The sequence below is a fragment of the Zophobas morio genome, unplaced genomic scaffold (assembly GCF_036711695.1).
Source record: "Zophobas morio isolate AGI-343-1 ecotype UQ-CSIRO unplaced genomic scaffold, CSIRO_AGI_Zmor_V1 ptg000020l, whole genome shotgun sequence".
NCBI lineage: Eukaryota > Metazoa > Arthropoda > Insecta > Coleoptera > Tenebrionidae > Zophobas > Zophobas morio.
In genome coordinates, this window is record NW_026972125.1 from 5,614,294 (window position 1) to 5,633,198 (window position 18,905).

General features: G+C 30.5%; 2 protein-coding genes across 2 annotated transcripts; one reads left to right on the top strand and one right to left on the bottom strand.

The window, feature by feature from the left end:
- The first annotated feature begins 2,423 nt into the window (after nt 1-2,423).
- On the top strand, nt 2,424-4,177 carry LOC135131318 (adenosine deaminase 2-like). Its single transcript, XM_064058987.1, has one exon. The coding sequence runs from the start codon at nt 2,510-2,512 to the stop codon at nt 4,016-4,018; it is 1,509 nt and encodes a 502-aa protein (XP_063915057.1). The 5' UTR covers nt 2,424-2,509; the 3' UTR covers nt 4,019-4,177.
- Nucleotides 4,178-11,787: 7,610 nt separating this feature from the next.
- On the bottom strand, nt 11,788-13,981 carry LOC135131482 (adenosine deaminase 2-like). Its single transcript, XM_064059254.1, has 2 exons — nt 12,449-13,981; nt 11,788-12,396 (listed from the first exon to the last, which is right to left on the bottom strand). Exons 1-2 carry the CDS (start codon nt 13,726-13,728, stop codon nt 11,985-11,987), a joined length of 1,692 nt encoding a protein of 563 aa, XP_063915324.1. The 5' UTR covers nt 13,729-13,981; the 3' UTR covers nt 11,788-11,984.
- Nucleotides 13,982-18,905: the final 4,924 nt, after the last annotated feature.

Sequence of the window (18,905 nt, forward strand, 5' to 3'; positions counted from 1 at the left end):
TTAATTTTTCAAGCTCTCAAGAACAAATTTACTCGACACGAAATTTTGAAAAATCGAAAAATCCAAACATTTAAAATTAGGAACAAAATTTTCAGATGTTTCAGTTACGGTAAACATGGCAAATCCCTGATCAAAATTACTCTTTACTTCCTTCCAAAAACTGGTGACAAAAAATCAAAAATCGAAAATTTAAAATAATATACATCTATTTTTTCCATATTTTTAAAAATTAAATAATTGAGAAATCGGAAAACTCCCACAATTGTGAAATTAAAAAATCGGAAGCTTTTTTCAGTTGCTCAGAGAAATCAAAAATCGAAAGACAGATCAAAAATTGAACATTTAAAAAGCGAGAAACCGGAAGATCGAGAAATGGGAACATAAAAAAATTGAAAAATCTAAAACTAAAAAATTCGAAAAATTAAAAAATCGAAAACTCAAACAACTGAAAAATCGAGAAATCAAAAAGTGTAAAGTTTAAACTATCAAAAAATATCACATAAAAAATCGAAAAACTGAAACTTCAAAAATTGAGAAATCAAAAATTGAAAAATCGAGAAATCGAAAAGTTGAAAAATTAAAACGTAGAAAAATTGAAAAATCAAAAATTCAAAAATCGATAAATCGAAAAATCATAAAATAGAAAATATGAAAAACCAAAAATTTAGATATTCAAAAAATGGAAAAATTGAAACATAAATCAAAAAATTGAGAAACCGAGAAAAGTCGAGTAATCGAGAAATGGGAAACCACAAAATCGAAAAGTAGAACGGTAAAAATTGAAATTTTGAAAAATAAAAAAATTTTAAAATCGAAAAAATGAGGAATCAAAAAAATCGGAAAAAAATGAAACAGAAAAATCGAGAAGTGGAGAAACTGAAAAATCGAATGTCGAAAACTTAAAAATTCAAAAAATTGAAAAACTAGAACATCACTATATCTAAAAAATTTAATTGATAACTAGAACATCACTATATTTAAAAATATAAAATTAAAATCATCGAAAAATTATAATATCGAGAAATGGAGAATCAAAAATTGAAAAATCGAGATTTCGGAAACTGAGAATTCTAGAAGTGGAAGCATCTAAAAATCGAAAAATTGAAAAATCGAGAAATGAAAAATTTTAAAACGAAATTAAAATATCAAAAAATCAGAGATCTTGAAAATCGAAAAACTACAAAATCTGAAGCCGAGAAATCGAAAAATCGGAAGATCGAGAAAAGGGAACATAAAAAAATTGAAAAATCTAAAACTAAAAACTTCGAAAAATTAAAATACGTATGTATCGGAAAACTGAAGAATCTAAAAAGTGAAACATAAAAAATTGAAAAACTGAAACTTCAAAATATCGAAAAAAAAATTAAAATATTAAATAAAAAAATCTAGAATTTCAAAATTCGAAAAATTGAAAAAAGAAATAGAAGAACTGAAATATTGGGAAATCGAAGATCTAGAATTTAAAAAAATCGAAAAATTAAAACAGAAATGAAGTATCAAAGAATTAAAAAAAAATCGAGGAGTCGAAAAATAGAGAAGCCCTAAACTGAAATATCGAAAAATTGAGAAATCGAAAAGTCGAAATTCGAAAACGTCGAAAAATTGAAAAATCAAAAATCTTAAAAATCAAAAAATTGAGAAATCAAAAATTGAAGTTTTGAAAAATAAAAAAAAATTAAATCGAAAAATTGAGGAACCAAAAATTGGAAAATCGAGAAACCGAAAAGTCGAAAATCCAAAACGTCGACAAACCTCAAAATCAAAAATTTTAAAAATCAAAAAATTGAGAAATCAAAATTGAAAAACCAAGAAATCGAAAAATCGAAAATCCAAAACGTCGACAAATTTCAAAATCAAAAATTTTAAAGATCAAAAAAAATTGAAAATTTAAAAAGCGTGAAACTGAAAAATTCGAAAGTTGAAAAATCGAAAAACTGAACAGTCTAGTAGTACTCGCTACGATAAGAATGATTTTAGCCAATGATCTACTCTCTAAGAAAACAAAGGGTGGGTGGGTGGGGCTAGTATTTGCCAAAATACGACTCATTTCGGCCTACTCCTCTAAGAAAATAAAGAATAGGTCATCTGTCTTATCTTGGCAAGTATGAAACTGATTTTTGCAAATTACATATCCTCTAAGAAAATAAGGGTGGGTGGACGGGGTTAGTACTTTTTAAAATAAGACTGATTTTGGCAGATGACCCACTCTTCCAAGAAAATAAAGAGTGGGTGGGCGGGGCTAGTACCTTTTCTTAGCGGTCAGAAATTGCATAATTTTTTGTATTTTCCTTCAATTAAACCAAAATCAAGCAAATAAGTACCACCAGACATCAAGCCAACCCAAAGACAAATTCCACTCGTTCCATAAACCTATTATAATCACAAAGATAAGATAGCCTGACTCAACTTCAATCGACTCTCCGTGTTTACCGATCCGTGACGTAGCGCAAACACAATACTCCGAGCCAACACCCGCCAAGAAACAGTACCCCGGTAACCTTCTCGAGTCATGGCCACAATCATTATCCTCACTTTAATAACACTAGCCAGTGCGGACTACTGGACCGACCGGGCCCACCTCATCGCCTCGGACTCGTCCCAAAACATCGGCTCGTCCATCGTCCTCAGCGACAAAGAACGACAAGTCAACAACATCCTCATGGGCGCAAAATTCAAAGAGTACGACCAAGGTTTCGCAAACCCGGAGACGTTCCTGCCGGCGCAACACTTCTTCAAGAGTAAGAGCAAGATCGAGGAATCGGGGGTGTTCAAATTCATCCAGAAAGTACCAAAAGGGGCGTCGTTGCACTCCCATGATTCGGCTTTAGTGTCTTTGGAGTACTTGTACAACCTCACGTACCGGGAAAACTTGTACGGGTGTGTGGTGAATCAACGACTCAGGTTGCATTTCTTTGACAGCGCGAGTGGTGATTGCGAGTGGGAGCTCATCCAGGATTTGAGGAAACAGAATTCGTCGTTTGATGAGTACTTGAGGTCGCAGTTGTCGATTATTGTCGACGATCCGGAAAAAGAGTACCCGAGTATTACGCAAGTGTGGAATCGGTTTATGCAGACGTTTAGTACCGTTTTTGGACTAGTGGCCTATCGACCAGTCTTCCAGGACTACTTTTACCAAGCCCTTAAAGAACTGTACGACGACAACGTGATGTACATAGAGTTCAGAGGGTTACTTCCTGAAGTGTACGAACTCAACGGTACCACCTACGACCCTGAAGGTGTCGTAGGACTGTACTTGGAAACTTTGGAGGACTTCAAATCCGACTATGCCGATTTTTTCGGGGCCCGCTTTATTTACGCTCCCAGTCGTTCCGTCAACAACAAAACAGCAGACGACTATGTAACCACAGCAACCAAACTCAAGACGCTCTTCCCGGATTTTATAGCCGGTTTTGATTTAGTGGGTCCAGAAGATAGAGGTAAACCGTTAGTCCAATTTATTCCACAGCTGCTCCGTCTGTCTAAAACCATGAAATTTTTCTTCCACGCCGCCGAGACCAACTGGTGTGGTACCACCACCGACATGAATCTCTTCGACGCTATTCTTCTGAACACCACTCGAATCGGGCACGGCTACGGCATAATCAAACACCCCAAGCTCCTGAAGGAAGTCAAGGAGCGCCACATCGCTCTGGAAGTCAGCCCCATTTCCAACCAAGTCTTGAAACTGGTCGACGATTTGAGGAACCACCCGGGTGCTCTTTTGGTGGCGGGTGGTTTCCCGGTGGTGATTACCTGTGACGACCCCACGTTTTGGGGTGCGAAGGGTTTGAGTTACGACTGGTACATGGCGTTCATGGGTTTCGCGAGTCGGGAGAGCGACTTGAGGATGTTGAAGCAGCTGGCTATCAATTCTTTGAAGTATAGTGCGATGGAAGAGGAAGAGAAGTGTGATGCGTTTAATAAGTGGGAGCTGATGTGGAATCGGTTTCTGGATGAGGTGCTCAAATCCAGCGTTAGCAAATATTTCGACTGCTACACTGTCAATAGGGTGAGATAAGGAGTGTTTGTTGCGGGAAGTGAAGAGTTTGCTTAGTGATTCCGGAAGATGGTTTCGAACGGAGATAAGTGCGAGAGTACTTAATGATAAGAGCGATCAAGGTTTTATATAAATCTCGTGTTTGATAAGAAAATAATAAAGGTTACTATCAGTACTAAACTTGTAGTTTCTTGTTCAGTAAAATAGAAAGCTGCCATGGAAGAAGAAGAAATATTCGATCAGTTTCAATATTTTGACTGACAGTGTCAATAGGGTTAGATAAGAATGTTTGTTGCGGGAAGTGAAGAGTTTGCTTTGTGATGCCGGAAGATAGCTTGAAATGGCGATAAGGCGAGGAGGGTACTTATGTGAGATAAGAATGTTCAAGGTTATTTATTTATATTAATCTCTTTGTGATAAAAAATTAATAAAAGCTGTTATCGGGGCTTTGTTCGATTTGAAGGGGCTCGTGAAGCACATGTTGACGAGTATGGACAATGGTGCCTTGTTTCGGGGATAGTCTGAATTATGGATCTTGTAATTTCTACTTAAATAAATTGAAGGTACTTCAATTTTATTTAAAATTCGTTGTGAAACTTATTAATTGAATTTATTGCTCTATACATGGTTAATAAACTGCTAAACTACTCTCTTTATGACGTCCATGATTGACTCAGTAACTTCTTGTAGTCCGCACATTTCATACAATGGTGTATTGTGGGTTGCCTAACCTCACTTTTTGGTATTGGTATCCCCGAGAAGCTAAATTAATAAGAATAATTTTGTTGTTTTTTAAAAATGTGAGTTTAATGATTTTCTGGCCCTAAATTAATTGCAAAAATGATCGAAGATCATTTCGACAGAACTTCCCTCGACATCTTTGACATATTATTTTAAAAAGTTGCGATTTTCGTTTTCTGAAAACTTCTATAAAGTAAAAAAAACATATTTAAATCAGATAATAAATCAAACATTTTAAAAGTCGAAAAATTGAAAACCGGAAAGTGGAGAAATCGAAAAAATTTAAAAATTGGAAAAATTAAACTATCGAAAAATTGAGAAATCCGAGATTCAAAAATTCAAAAGATCGAAATATTGAAAAACTGAGAAATCGAAAACTGAAAACCCAGAAATGGAAAAGGCAAACAAACGAAAAATCGAAAAATTAAAATTTTAAAAATCGCAATCGAAAAATCGAAAAATCAAAGGTTTCAAAATTCGAAAAATGGCAAATTCTGAAACAGAATTCGAAAAAGCGAAATATCGAAAAATCTGAAATCTAAATTATCGAAAAATTAAAATGCGTATCGAGAAACTGAAACATCAAAAAGTGGAAAAATCTACAACTCCAAAAATAATTTTTGAAATTCTAGATTTTTTTATTTAAATTTTTTTTCGATTTCTTGAAGTTTCGGTCTTTCGATTTTGTGGTTTCCCATTTCTCGATTACTCGACTTTTCAATGTTTCAATTCATCGATTTTTTGACTTTTTAGTTTTTCAGTTCTTCAATGTCTCAATTTTTCAAGTTTTTGATTTTCCCGTTTTTTGATTTTTTAAATTTTTGATTTCTCAATTTTTCGATATTTCAGTGTAGGGTTTTTCTATTTTTCGATATTTTTAAATTCTAGATTCTTCGATTTCCCTATCATTCAGTTCTCCTATTTCTTTTTTCAATTTTTCGAATCTCTAAATTTTGGACATTCGAATTTTCGATTTCTCGACTTCTAGATTTTTCAATTTTTTGATTTTTGAAATTCTAGATTTTTTCATTAAAAATTTTTTTTTTGGTTTTTTGAAGTTTCAGTTTTTCGATTTTTTATGTTTCATTTTTTAGATTCTTCAGTTTTTCGATACATTCGTATTTTAATTTTTCGAATATTTTAGTTTTAGATTTTTCAATTTTTTTTATGTTCCCATTTCTCGATCTTTCGATTTTTCAGTTTCTCCACTTCTCGATTTTTTTGTTTTCTAATTTTTGAAATTCTAGACTCTTTGAGTTAATTTTTTTTTTTTCGATTTTTTGAAGTTTCAGTTTTCCGATTTTTTATGTTTCGTTTTTTAGATTCTTTAGTTTTTCGATACATACATAAAATAAAAATATTTTCGAATATTTTAGTTTTAGATTTTTCAATTTTTTTATGTTCCCATTTCTCGATCTTTCGGTTTTTCGAATTCTCGGCTTCAAATTTGCCGTTTTTCGATTTTTAAGACCTTTGATTTTTTTGATATTTCAATTTCGTTTTAAAATTTTTCATTTCTCGATTTTTCAATTTTTGATTCTCCATTTCTCGATTTTATAATTTTTCGACGATTTTAATTTTAAATTTTTGAATATATTGATGTTCTAGTTCTTCAATTTTTTGAATTTCTAAGTTTTCGGCATTCGATTTTTCAGTTTCTCCACTTCTCGAGTTTTCTGCTTTAGTTTTTTTCCGATTTTTTTGATTCTTCAATTTTTCGATTTTAAGCTTTTTTCATTTCTCAAACTTTCAATTTTTACCCTTTTCGACTTCTCGATTTTGTGGTTTCCCATTTCTCGATGACTCGACTTTTCAATGTTTCGATTCATCGATTTTTTGATTTTTTAGTTTTTTAGTTCTTCAATGTCTCAATTTTTCAAGTTTTTGATTTTCCAATTTTTCGATTTTTAAAATTTTTGATTTTTCAATTTTTCGAGCGTTTTGTATTTTCGATTTTTCGATTTCTTGATTTTTCAATTTTTGATTTCTCAATTTTTCGATATTTCAATTTAGGGTTTTTCTATTTTTCGATTTTTTTAAATTCTAGATTCTTCGATTTCCTTATGTTTCAGTTCTCCTATTTCTTTTTTCAATTTTTCGAATTTCCAAATCTGCGTCATTCGATTTTTTGATTGTGGAAATTCAAGATTTTTTTATTAAAAATTATTTTTTTTGGTTTTTTGAAGTTTCAGTTTTTCGATTTTTTATCTTTCAATTTTTAGATTCTTCAGTTTTTCGATACATATGTATTTTAATTTTTTGAATATTTTAGTTTTAGATTTTCCAGTTTTTTTTTGTTTCCATTTCTCGAGCTTTCGGTTTTTCGAATTCTCGGCTTCAGATTTTGCATTTTTTTGATTTTTAAGATCTTTGATTTTTAATATTTCAATTTCGTTTCAAAATTTTTCATTTCTCGATTTTTCAATTTTTGATTCTCCATTTTTCGATATTATAATTTTTCGATGATTTTAATTTTAAATTTTTGGATATAGTGATGTTCTAGTTTTTCAAAATTGAATTTCTAAGTTTTCGACATTCGATTTTTCAGTTTCACCACTTCTCGATTTTTCTGTTTTCTAATTTTTGAAATTCTAGATTCTTTGAGTTAAATTTTTATTTTTTTTTTCGATCTTTTATGTTTCGATTGTTAGATTCTTCAGTTTTTCGATACATACGTATTTTAATTTTTCGAATTTTTTAGTTTTAGATTTTTCAATTTTTTTATGTCCCCATTTCTCGATCTTTCGGTTTTTCGAATTCTCGGCTTCAGATTTTGCAATTTTTTGATTTTTAAGATCTTTGATTTTTTTAATATTTCAATTTCATTTTGAAATTTTTCATTTCTCGATTTTTCAATTTTTCGATTTTTCGATGCTTCCACTTCTAGAATTCTCAGTTTCCGATATCCCGATTTTTAAATTTTTGATTCTCCATTTCTCCATATTATAATTTTCGATGATTTTGATTTTATATTTTTAAATATATTGATGTTTTAGCTTTTCATTTTTTTGAATTTCTAAGTTTTCGACATTCGATTTTTCAGTTTCTCCACTTCTCGATTTTTCTGTTTTATTTTTTTCCGATTTTTTTGATTCCTCAATTTTTCGATTTTAATTTTTTTTTATTTCTCAAACTTTCAATTTTTACCCTTTTCGACTTTTCGATTTTGTGGTTTCCCATTTCTCGCTTATTCGACTGTTCAATGTTTCGATTCATCGATTTTTTGATTTTTTAGTTTTTCAGTTCATCAACGTCTTATTTTTTCAAGTTTTTGATTTTCCAATTTTTTGATTTTTAAAATTTTTGATTTCGATATTTTTCGACGTTTTGGATTTTCGACTTTTCGATTTCTTAATTTTTCAATTTTTCATTTCTCAATTTTTCGATATTTCAATTTAGGGCTTTTCTATTTTTCGACTTTTCGAGTTTTTTTTTAATTCTTTGATACTTCATTTCTCGATGTTTTAATTTTTCGATTTTTTTAAATTCTAGATTCTTCGATTTTCCAATGTTTCAGTTCTTCTATTTCTTTTTTCAATTTTTTTCACTTGAAAAATCGAGAAGTTGAAAACTCGAAAAATTGAATGTGAAAAATTTAGAAATTCGAAAAATTGAAAAACAGAAATCGAAGAACTGAAACATCGAGAAATTGAAAAATCTAAAATTGAAAAATCGAGAAATCAAAAAGTTGAAAAATCATAACGTAGAAAAATTTCAAAATCAAAAATTTTAAAGATAAATTGAAAAATCAAAAACTTGACAAATTGAAACATTGGAATTTTTTGATTTTTAATTTTTCAAGCGCTCAAGTTAAAATTTTTCCTTTTCACGATCTCATTTTTCAATTTTTTACTAAAAGGACAAATTTATTCTAACCGAAATTTTGAAAAGTCGAAAAATCCAAAAATTGATCATTAGAAACAAAATTTTCAGATGTTTTAAAGTTACGGTAAACATGGCAATCGCTGATTAAAATTACTTTTTACTTCCTCCCAAAAACTCGGTGACAATAAATCAAAAAACGAAAATTTAAAAAAATATTCATCTATTTTCTCGATATTTTTAAAAATCAATTAATTGAGAAATTGGAAAACTGCCACAATTGAAAAATTAAAAAATCAGTTGCCCAGAGAAATCAAAAATCCGAAGACAGATCAAAAAATTGAAAATTTAAAAACCGAGTAACCGAAAGATCGAGAAACGGGAATATATGAAAAATCTAAAACTAAAAATTCGAAAAATTAAAAAATTGAAAACTCAAACAACTGAAAAATCGAGAAATCAAAAAGTTTAATGTTTAAAATATCAAAAAATCTAAAAAATGAAACAAAAAATCGAAAAACTGAAACTTCAAAAAAATGAGAAATCAAAAATTGAAAAATCGAGAAATTGAAAAGTTAAAAAATCAAATCGTAGAAAAATTGAAAAACCAAAAATCTAAATATTCAAAAAATGAAAAAATCAAACACCTGAAAAATTGAAACATTGAAGAATAGAAAAACTGAAAAATCAAAAAATTGAGAAACCGAAACATTGAAGAGTCGAGTAATCGAGAAATGGGAAATTCAAAAAATCGAAAAGTCGAAAACTACAAAAATTGAAAGTTTGAGAAATAAAAAAAATTAAATTCGAAAAATTGGAGAATCAAAAAAATCAGAAAAAAAATTTAAATTTTAAATCAAAGAATCTAGAATTTCAAAAATCAGAAAACAGAGAAATCGAGAAGTAGAGAAACTGAAAAATCGAATATCGAAAACTTAGATATTCAAAAAATTGAAAAACTAGAACATCAATATATTTAAAAATTTAAAATTAAAATCATCGAAAAATTATAATATCGAAAAATGGAGAATCAAAAATTGAAAAATCGAGATATCGGAAACAGAATTCTAGAAGTGGAAGCATCGAAAAATCGAAAAATTGAAAAATCGAGAAATGAAAAAGTGTAAAATTTAAAATATCAAAAAATTAAAATACGTATGTATCGAAAAACTGCAGAATCTAAAAAATGAAACATAAAAATCGAAAAACTGAAACTTCAAAAAATCGAAAAAAAATAAAAATTTTAAATCAAAAAATCTAGAATTTATCGAGAAGTCGAGAAATCGAATCTCAAAAATTTAGAAATTCGAAAGATTGAAAAAAGAAATAGGAGAACTGAAACATTGGGAAATCGAAGAATTTAGAATTAAAAAAAATCGAAAAATTAAAACATCGAGAATTGAAGTACCAAAGAATTTAAAAAAATCCAAAATTCGAAAAATAGAAAAGCCCTAAACTGAAATATCGGAAAATTGAGAAATCAAAAATTTTAAAAATTAAAAAATTGAAAAATCAAAAACTTGAAAAATTGAGACATTGAAGAACTGAAAAACTAAAAAATTTAAAAAATCGATGAATCGAAACATTGAAAAGTCGAGTAATTGAGAAATGAGAAACCACAAAATCGAAAAGTCGAAAACGGCAAAAATTGAAATTTTGAAAAAAAAAATTGAAAGATCGAAAAATTGGAAAAACAAAAAATCAAAAGAAAAACAGAAATCGAAGAACTGGAACATCGAGAAATTGGTAATCTAAGCTTAAAGAAATCCAAAAATGAAAATATCGAGCAACGAATAAAAAAATTGAAAAATCGAGAAATCGGAAACTGAGAATCTAGAAGTGAATGCATCAAAAGTCGAAAAATTGAAGAATTTAAAAACCGAAATAGACAAATCAAAAAATCAAAGATTTTAAAAACCTGAACTCGAGAATTTGAAAAATCGAAAGATGGAGGAATGGGAAAAAAAATTGAAAAATCTAAAATTAAAAAATTCGAAAAATTAAAAAAGAGATAAATGAAACAACTGAAAAAGCGAGAAATCGAAAAATTAAAGCTAAAAAATCGAAAAACCAAGAAATCGAAACATCACAAAATTGAGAAAACGAGACATGGGAAACCCAAAATATCGAAAATTCAGTTCAACCAGAAATCAACCGTTGAAAAATTGAAAATTTGAAAAATGGGAAAATTTAAAAATCGAAAAACTGGAGAACCAAAAAATAAAAAAAAGTAAAACAATAAAGTGTAGAATTTCAGAAATTAAAAACTTGAGAAATCGAAAAGTCCAGAAATAAAAAAATCGAATGTCAAAAATTTAGAAATTCAAAAAATGGAAAAACCGAAATCGGAAGAACTGGAACATCGAGAAATTGAAAATCTAAGCTTAAAAAAATCCAAAAATGAAAATATCGAGAAACGAATAAAAAAACTGAAAAATCGAGAAATCGGAAACTGAGAAATCTAGAAGTCAAAGCATCAAAAAGCCGAAAAATTGAAGAATTTTAAAAATCGAAATAGACAAATCAAAAAATCAAAGATTTTAAAAACCTGAACTCGAAAATTGGAAAAATCGAAAGATCGAGGAATGGGAACAAAAAAAAATTGAAAAATCTAAAATTAAAAAATTCGAAAAATTAAAAAATAGACAAATGTAACAGCTGAAAAATCGAGAAATCGAAAAATCTAAAGTTTAAAATATCGGAAAATTGAAACACGTACGTATCGAAAAACTTAAGAATCGAAAAACTGAAACGTCAAAAAATCCAAAAAAAAGAAAAATAATTTATTTATTTCCTCAAAAACCAACAATTGTGAGTAACGTGACTTTGTTTTATCTTTTTCACAATAACATCGATTAGATTTTTTCTAAATTAGTTCCTCTATTGATTTATTTATCACCCATTTATTGGTATTATAGTGACTCATCACCTTATCAGACAAGTGCACACGACCCACCTCACCCAAGCTTATCAGTTCTGGGTAATTTGTCCGGTTTAAGCAGAATCATACACAGTTTTGAAACGTTACACATTTTAGTGCAAAGTATAAACATTCACAGCGATTAAAAAAAAATGAAAAATAAAAAACCACCAAAAAACAAATAACACTAAAGAATTTTGACATGTTTGTTTTTCATTATCAGGTAAAGTGCTTCTAACACACTGCATCCCCTTATCAACAAATATATAAGTACATGCACAGGTTTGTAAAATTGAAACTTTGCGTCTATCAGTTACTAAATATTATATTATACTAATTCGGCAAATAGAAGAATCAGGAAACTGAGTAGTCGTTAAGTACATCGATCTTGGAATTTCCTAATTCTAAAGAAAATAAATAAGTCATGGTACAGATCAGGTGATACAGTATCATCTTAAATAATCTCTAACGTTAATTATGACTAATAGGGCTTGGCAGACATGACTAAAGCCCTCGCTTATCATCCTGGAGCAAAATATCAATCAAGAAATTATTCCACTGTTGTTGCCATCGTTTCATAGCATCATTCTTCTCTTCCTTGTCCATCGCGCTATACCGAATCGAATTAATCGCCAGCTGCTTCAAAACCTCAAGCCCTTTATTCTTCGGAGTCATCGCCATAAAGACAACGTACCAATCGTAGCTCAAACCTGTAGCATTCCAAATCGAGGGATCGTCGTTACCTATAACAATAGGATAGTTCAAAGCCATCAAGGTAGCCGCAGGGTGATTCCGCGGGTCTTCATTCAACTTAAGTACTTGATTAGAAATGGGGCAAATCTCTAGAGGTATGTCGTGTTCTTTCCCAAAATCTAGAAGCTTCGGGTGTTTCGTAATAGCAAAACCGTGACCGATTCTACAAAAAAAAAAACGATACAAGGTTACAAGGTTTCAAGGTTTCAACTCACCTGAAGGAATTCAGCAGTAGGGCGTCAGCTAAATTAAGATCTGTGTGTCCAAACCACGAGCTCTCCCCAGCGTGGAAGAAAAACCTGAGGTACTTCTGCGCTTGCAGAAGCTGCGGGGCGTAATCCAGCAACGTTTTCCCCTCTTCTTCAAACCCCACGAAGTCAAAACCTGCCACAAAATCAGGGAAGAGTTTCTTCATCGCGATGATTTCGTCCAGGCCTTGTTGAAGTGTGTCGAAATCTACGCCTCGGTAAATCGAGTGTATGTACCGTACTCCCACGAATTTGGGGTGGCTGCTCTTGAACTCCTCAACCGCGGCTTGAAAAATCCGGAAAAAGTCCTGTTTGGAGTATGTTGTGCCATCCAGGTCGTACAAAATCATGATCGTGCCTTTGAGCTCTGTGTACATGACGTTGTCGTCGTAGAGTTCCTGCAGGACTCGCTGGATGTACTCTTGAAACACGGGTTTGTAGGAGTAGAGGTCGTACGTGGTGGTGAAGATGCGTTTGAATTTGGTCCAAGCGGTTTCTATACTCGGGAAGTCTTGGGTTAGGGTTAGTTGTTCTAGCAGCCACTGGTCGAAACGTTGTGACCCTTGTTGAAGTCGCAGATCTTTAACGGAAGTCCATTTCGTCCGGTTGTCTTTCAGCGGGTCGTCCATGAACTTGAGTTTGAACACACCGTTGACTTCGCCACCGTACAAACCGTCTCTGTAGCTGATGTTTTTGACTAGGAAGTCCACAGAAGCGGCTGCCAACAAGTGGGTGTGTAACGAACCCCCTTTGGGTAGTTTCCGGATGAAACCGAACACCTTCGACTCGTCGATTCGTTCTTTGGCACGGTGAAAAGGCAACGCTGGGAGAAACTCCGACGAATTTTTGTAACCTAAACCGAGTTCGGTTGTCTTCAACTCGAGCAAAATCTTGTCCACTTTGAGTTCGGTGCTCGTGAGAGTGAGGTTCGCCCCGAGGAAAGCCGAGTCTTCCTCGGCTAGCAGCCGATCGCGTTTTTTACAATAATCTTCACTTTTGTTTAACAACATCGCTAACACGACGGAGAGGATGATCAATATTAAGGTCACTATGGCTATCACGGACTTGTACATCTGGCAGTGTTGATGCTGGGCGGTTTGATTGGCAACTAAATTGAACCAGTGCTGCCGAGCTTCTATATAGATCGGTAACTGGGGGAAGAACCGAAGAATATTGCGCGGTAGTTTAGTGTTAAAGTTTTGGGAAATAAGTGAGTATTTTGGGAACGTGACAAAAGATTGCGCCATGAGGTACCGATTTTGTGGTTGTTGGAGTGGTTCATCCGGTGCTAAAAATAGGTCAATTAATGGAAGTTGCTTACGACTTTTTCTTCAAATAGTTCTAAACATACTAGATATCAGCGTTTATTTAACCTTGGGGCTTGTCTAAATCTCGCAGCCTTTGCTTCACTTTGATAAAATTTTTCAGTACTGTTTGCTACTTTTTTCGTTTGTGAGTTTGACGATGCGTTAATTTTGCGTCGTTTGAATTCGAATGGGTCAAGTTTAGAGTCAAGGTTGTTTTGACACTAGCGACTCAATATGGGAAAATAATAAAAACAAATTACTTCACATGACACGTACAATTTAATAGCTTCAACGACTTTGAGTCATTCTCAATTTTTTAAATAGTTAAACTTGTACTAATTTATTCAGGATTTTGTCTGTTTTTAAAATCTATTATCGCCAAAATCTGATCAACCGATTTTAATCTTGGCCTAGAATTGTAGACAACTTGTCCAAACTTGTCCACAGTTCGTAAAATTGCACAACTTTTCGTCACCACAATGTTTCTTTTAAATTAAAAAGGAAATCACAAAGGCCTGATAAAAAAATATGTCATGTGACAGAGATGTCCTTGAGATTTCACTTAGATCACACATCTGTGTGACTAAGCAATGACTTCGATAACAAACAATTGTCTATAATTTGACTTTTGTTAACCTTCCAGCCCAGAAATTTCCACCAATTTTCGAATTTTTCAAAGATTTTTTTACGTATTTATAACATAGACTCATCAAAACCCACTAAATTTAATCTTTTTAGATAAAATATATTTTACATCAGGGAATAAATGGGCAGTTAATTTTGGAAAATCTGTCATTGGATTTTTGTAAGAATTATTGGTTGCCTACCTTCTGCCTGTAAACACGGTTGTAGATTTATGCCTCTAACAAACATGGAGAAAGTTCAGAATATTAGATTAGGTCTTTAGCCATAATCACAAGAAAGCGGCAAAATTCACGAAATTTCAAAAAATAGAGAACAAAAAAAAATGCAAAAGCTACAAGAAATACGAAAAAAGCCCACAACAAAAAATTTATAAAAACGGGCGCCATAAACGTGGCCAAAAAAGGCCACTAATAAAAGTGAGTAAAAAAGCGTCAAAAAAGACCACAAAAGAAAACAAAAAAGTAATAAAACATGGACACAAAGTTCAGAAAAAAGGGACAAATTGTGTGAAAAGAGAGGACCAAAATCCATAAAAAATCAGAAGAAGGAAGTTACGAAAGGGCCACAAAACTAGGTCACAAAAAAGAGAACAAAAAACAACAAAAAAGGTCACAAAAAAGCAGAAGACAAAAAAATTGACAAGAAGAACGACTTCAAAAAGTGACAAAAAAAACAAAAAAATTCAAAAAAGGCAAATACAAAGCTTCACAAAAAATACAAAAAAGGCAACTAAAAAGTCGTAAAAAAAGGAGAAAAAACAAAAAGTTCACAAAAAAGACGAAAAGGTACAAAGAAGAAAATAAAAAAGGAGCAAAAGTTCCGAAACAAAAGCGATAAAAATACAAAAACAGGGTTCAAAAATCCAAAAAGCCACTACAAAAAGTTACAAAAAAGTGGGACAGAACCGGTATAAAAAAATGTGACTAGGACTTCAAAAAAATACACAAAAATGCCAGAATGAAAGGCGAATAGAAAAATGTTCCAAAAAACAAAACGAACAATGTCAAAAAATCAAAGCAAAAGAACATAGAAAAGAAAAAAGTTCACAAAAAAGGCAACAAATATGCGGAAAAAACACAAAAAAACTGTAAAAAAAGAAAAGGCCACTACAAAAAGTCACTAAAAAAGGAGGCAAAAAAACACGACGAAACAATGCAACAAAATTACTAAAAAAGAACAAAAACCACTACAATAGGCGACAAAAAGGAATAAAAAAAAATAAAAAAGAGACCAAGAGCGAAAAAATGCGAAAAGAGGAGATAAAAAATCCCTGAAAAAGGTCAAGAACGCTACAAAAAGACGACAAAACCAGGTCTCAAAAAAGACAACAAAAGTGACAGAAAAAAATATAAAAAACCAATAATACAAAGAGTCACAAAGAAAAAAAGAAAAAATACAAAAAGTTCATAAAATAGACTAAAAAAATTCCTTAACAATCGAAAATTTGAAAAATCGGGAAAACTAAAAATCGAAGAATTTTAAAAATTGAAAAACCAAAAATTGCGAAATCGAAAAATGTATAATTTAAAAAAACGAAAAATTGAAAAATAGAAATATCGAAGAAGTGAAAATCGAAAAATCGAAAAAATTAAAAATTTTAAATTGTAAAATTTAAAAACCGAAAATCGAAAAATCGAAACAAAAATTTTAATAACCGAAAAATTGAAAAATCGAGAAATCGCAAAGTCAAAAGATCGAGAAATCGAGAAGTCGAGAAGTCGAAAAACTGAGAAACCGAAATAGGCCAAAATCGAAAAATTGAAAAATTGAAATATTGAGAAATAGGTCGATTTCGAAAAGTTAATATTTAAAAATTTGAAAAATCGAAAAATTTAAAAGCAGAAAAATAGATAAACGAAAAAACGGAAAAATGGGAAAACTGAGAAACCAAAATAGGGCAAAATAAAAATCGAAAAGTTATAAATTGAAAAACTGAACGTCCAAATCTCGATAAATCGGAAACCACAACACTGAAAAATCGAAAAATTTGAAAAATGAAAAATCAAAAAGTGGAAAATTTGAAAAATTCGATAAATTGAAAAATTGAAAAAGTAAAAAAATCGGCACATCGAAATCCTCAAGTCAAAAATCGAAAAGTCGAAGAATCGATAATATCGAGAATGGGAAAACTGAAAAATCCCAAAACTAAAATATCTAAAAGCAGAGAATCTAAAAAACTGAAAAATTGAGAAATCGAAAAGCCAAAAAATGAAGTCGAAAAAATTCGTAAAATTGAAAAATCGGAAACCTGAAAAATCGAAAAATTGAAAAATTGAAGAACTGGAAAATCGAAAAAATCTAATGTCAAGAAATGGGAAAATCAAAACATCGATTAGTTGAAAAACCGAAAAATTGAGAAGTTAAAAACTAAAAAATACCAAAACGGAAATATCCAAAGCTGAGAATCTGAAAAACTCAAAAAAATGAAGTCGAAAAATCGAAACCGTAAAAAAAATCGAACAATTGAAAAATCAAAAACCTGAAAAATTGAAAAATTGACGAATTGAAGAACTGGAAAAGTCAAAAAATGGGAAAATCAAAATATCGATTAATTGAAAAACCGAAAAATTGAGAAGTAAAAAACTGAAAAAGCCACAACAAAAAAAAAATACTAAAAATGGGGGCCAAAAAACGTGATAAAAAATACGACTAAAAAATGAGTCAAAAAAGACGATAAAAAAGGCCACAAAAAGAACAAAAAACGCTACATGAAGCGACAAAAAGGCACAAAAATAGGTGACTTCAAAAGGTGACAGAAAAAGACCATAAAAAAGCAAAACAAAGTGAATAAAAAATGACAAAAAGTCCCAAAGGACTAAAAAATCAATGAAAATTAGAAAAAGAGCACAACAAAAAATATTAGCAAAAATGGGGGCAAAACAACGTGATAAAAAATTGCAACTACAAAAAATTAATCAAAAAGATACGTTATTCAAAGGCCACAAAAAAGAACAAAAAACGATACAACAAGCGACAAACTAAAGGCACAACAAAATAAATAAAAAAGCAGCAAAAGTTCCGAAACAAAAGCAACAAGAATGTTAAAAGAGAGGACAAAAATCCATTAAAAAAAAGAAAATAAAAACTCAAAATAGTTTGCAACAAAAACAACAAATAAATGCGAAAAAAACAAATCCACCAAAAAGCTACAAAAATACGGCATAAACAGAACAAACATAATTATTTTACTGACGACGAGAAGTCGAGTCCAGAATAACAATGAGTCCGCCAAAACTTTACTCATTTACTCATTTTATGGACACAAGAAAGTAAATGCGTCCTACTGCACAATAAAGAAAAGACATAGATATTCATTAGCTGGAGAAAGAACGAACAAAATAAATTGAGAATAATAAAAATCAAAAAAATAAAAATTGGAAAATCTAAAATTTAAAAATTGAGAAATTGAAAAATCGGATCATTGAGAAATCGAAGCATCAAAAATTTGGAAAATCGAAAAGTTAAAAAAAAGATGGAAAATCGGAAATTTAAAAAATCCCGAAAATTGAAAAATTGAAATATAGAAGAACCGAAACTCGAGAAATCAAAAAAATAGAATTTTAAAAATCGAAAAATTAAATATCGAAAAGTTGAAAAATTGAGAAATCTAAAGTTTAAAAAACGAAAAACTGAAAAACGGGAAATGCAGAAGTCGAAAAATCGTAAGCTTATAAAATCGAAAAATTGAAAAATCAAAATCCTGAGAAATTAAAAAATTGTAACATAAAACACCTGAAAAATCGAAAAATTGACGAACTGAAGAAGTGAAAAATCGAAACTTTGGGAAAAAATGGGAAAATAAAAAAAGATTACTTCAGAAATCGGAAAACTGAAAATTTAGAAACGTCAAAATCTGAAAAATTAAAAAATTGAAAAATCGAAAAATAAAAAAATGGAGAATTCGAAAATTTGAAGAATGGAAAAATTGAGAAATTAAAATTTAGGAATCGAAAAATTATAATTTAATGGGAAACAAAAATTCGAAAAATTGAAAAATAAAAAAATTCACAACTCGATAAACTGAAAAATTGAAGAATCGAAAAATCGAAAAAAAGTCAAAAAATTAAAAATCGAATTTTCAAAAGTGGAAAATCGAAAAATTCAGAAATCAAGAAATTGAAAAATCGAGAAACTAAAACTGAGGAATCGAAAAATTATTTAATGGGAAGTTAAAAATTCGAAAAATTTAAAAATAAAAAAATTCACAACTCGATAAACTGAAAAATTGAAGAATCGAAAAATCGAAAAAAAGTCAAAAAATTAAAAATGGAATCTTCAAAAGTGGAAAATCGAAAAATTCAGAAATCAAGAAATTGAAAAATCGAGAAACTAAAATTGAGGAATCGAAAAATTTTTTAATGGGAAATTAAAAATTCTAAAAATTTAAAAATAAAAAAATTGTAAAATCGAAAAATTGTAACACCCAGAAATTCAGAAATCAAGAAATTGAAAAATTGAGAAATTAAAATTAG

Bases quoted from the DNA above. Each gene is read 5' to 3' on its own strand.
- LOC135131318 (XM_064058987.1), top strand. From the start codon at position 2,510: ATGGCCACAATCATTATCCTCACTTTAATAACACTAGCCAGTGCGGAC.
- LOC135131482 (XM_064059254.1), bottom strand. From the start codon at position 13,728: ATGGCGCAATCTTTTGTCACGTTCCCAAAATACTCACTTATTTCCCAA. The intron at 12,397-12,448 runs GTGAGTTGAAAC...TTTTTTTTGTAG, and splicing joins CTACTGCTGAATTCCTTCAG to AATCGGTCACGGTTTTGCTA.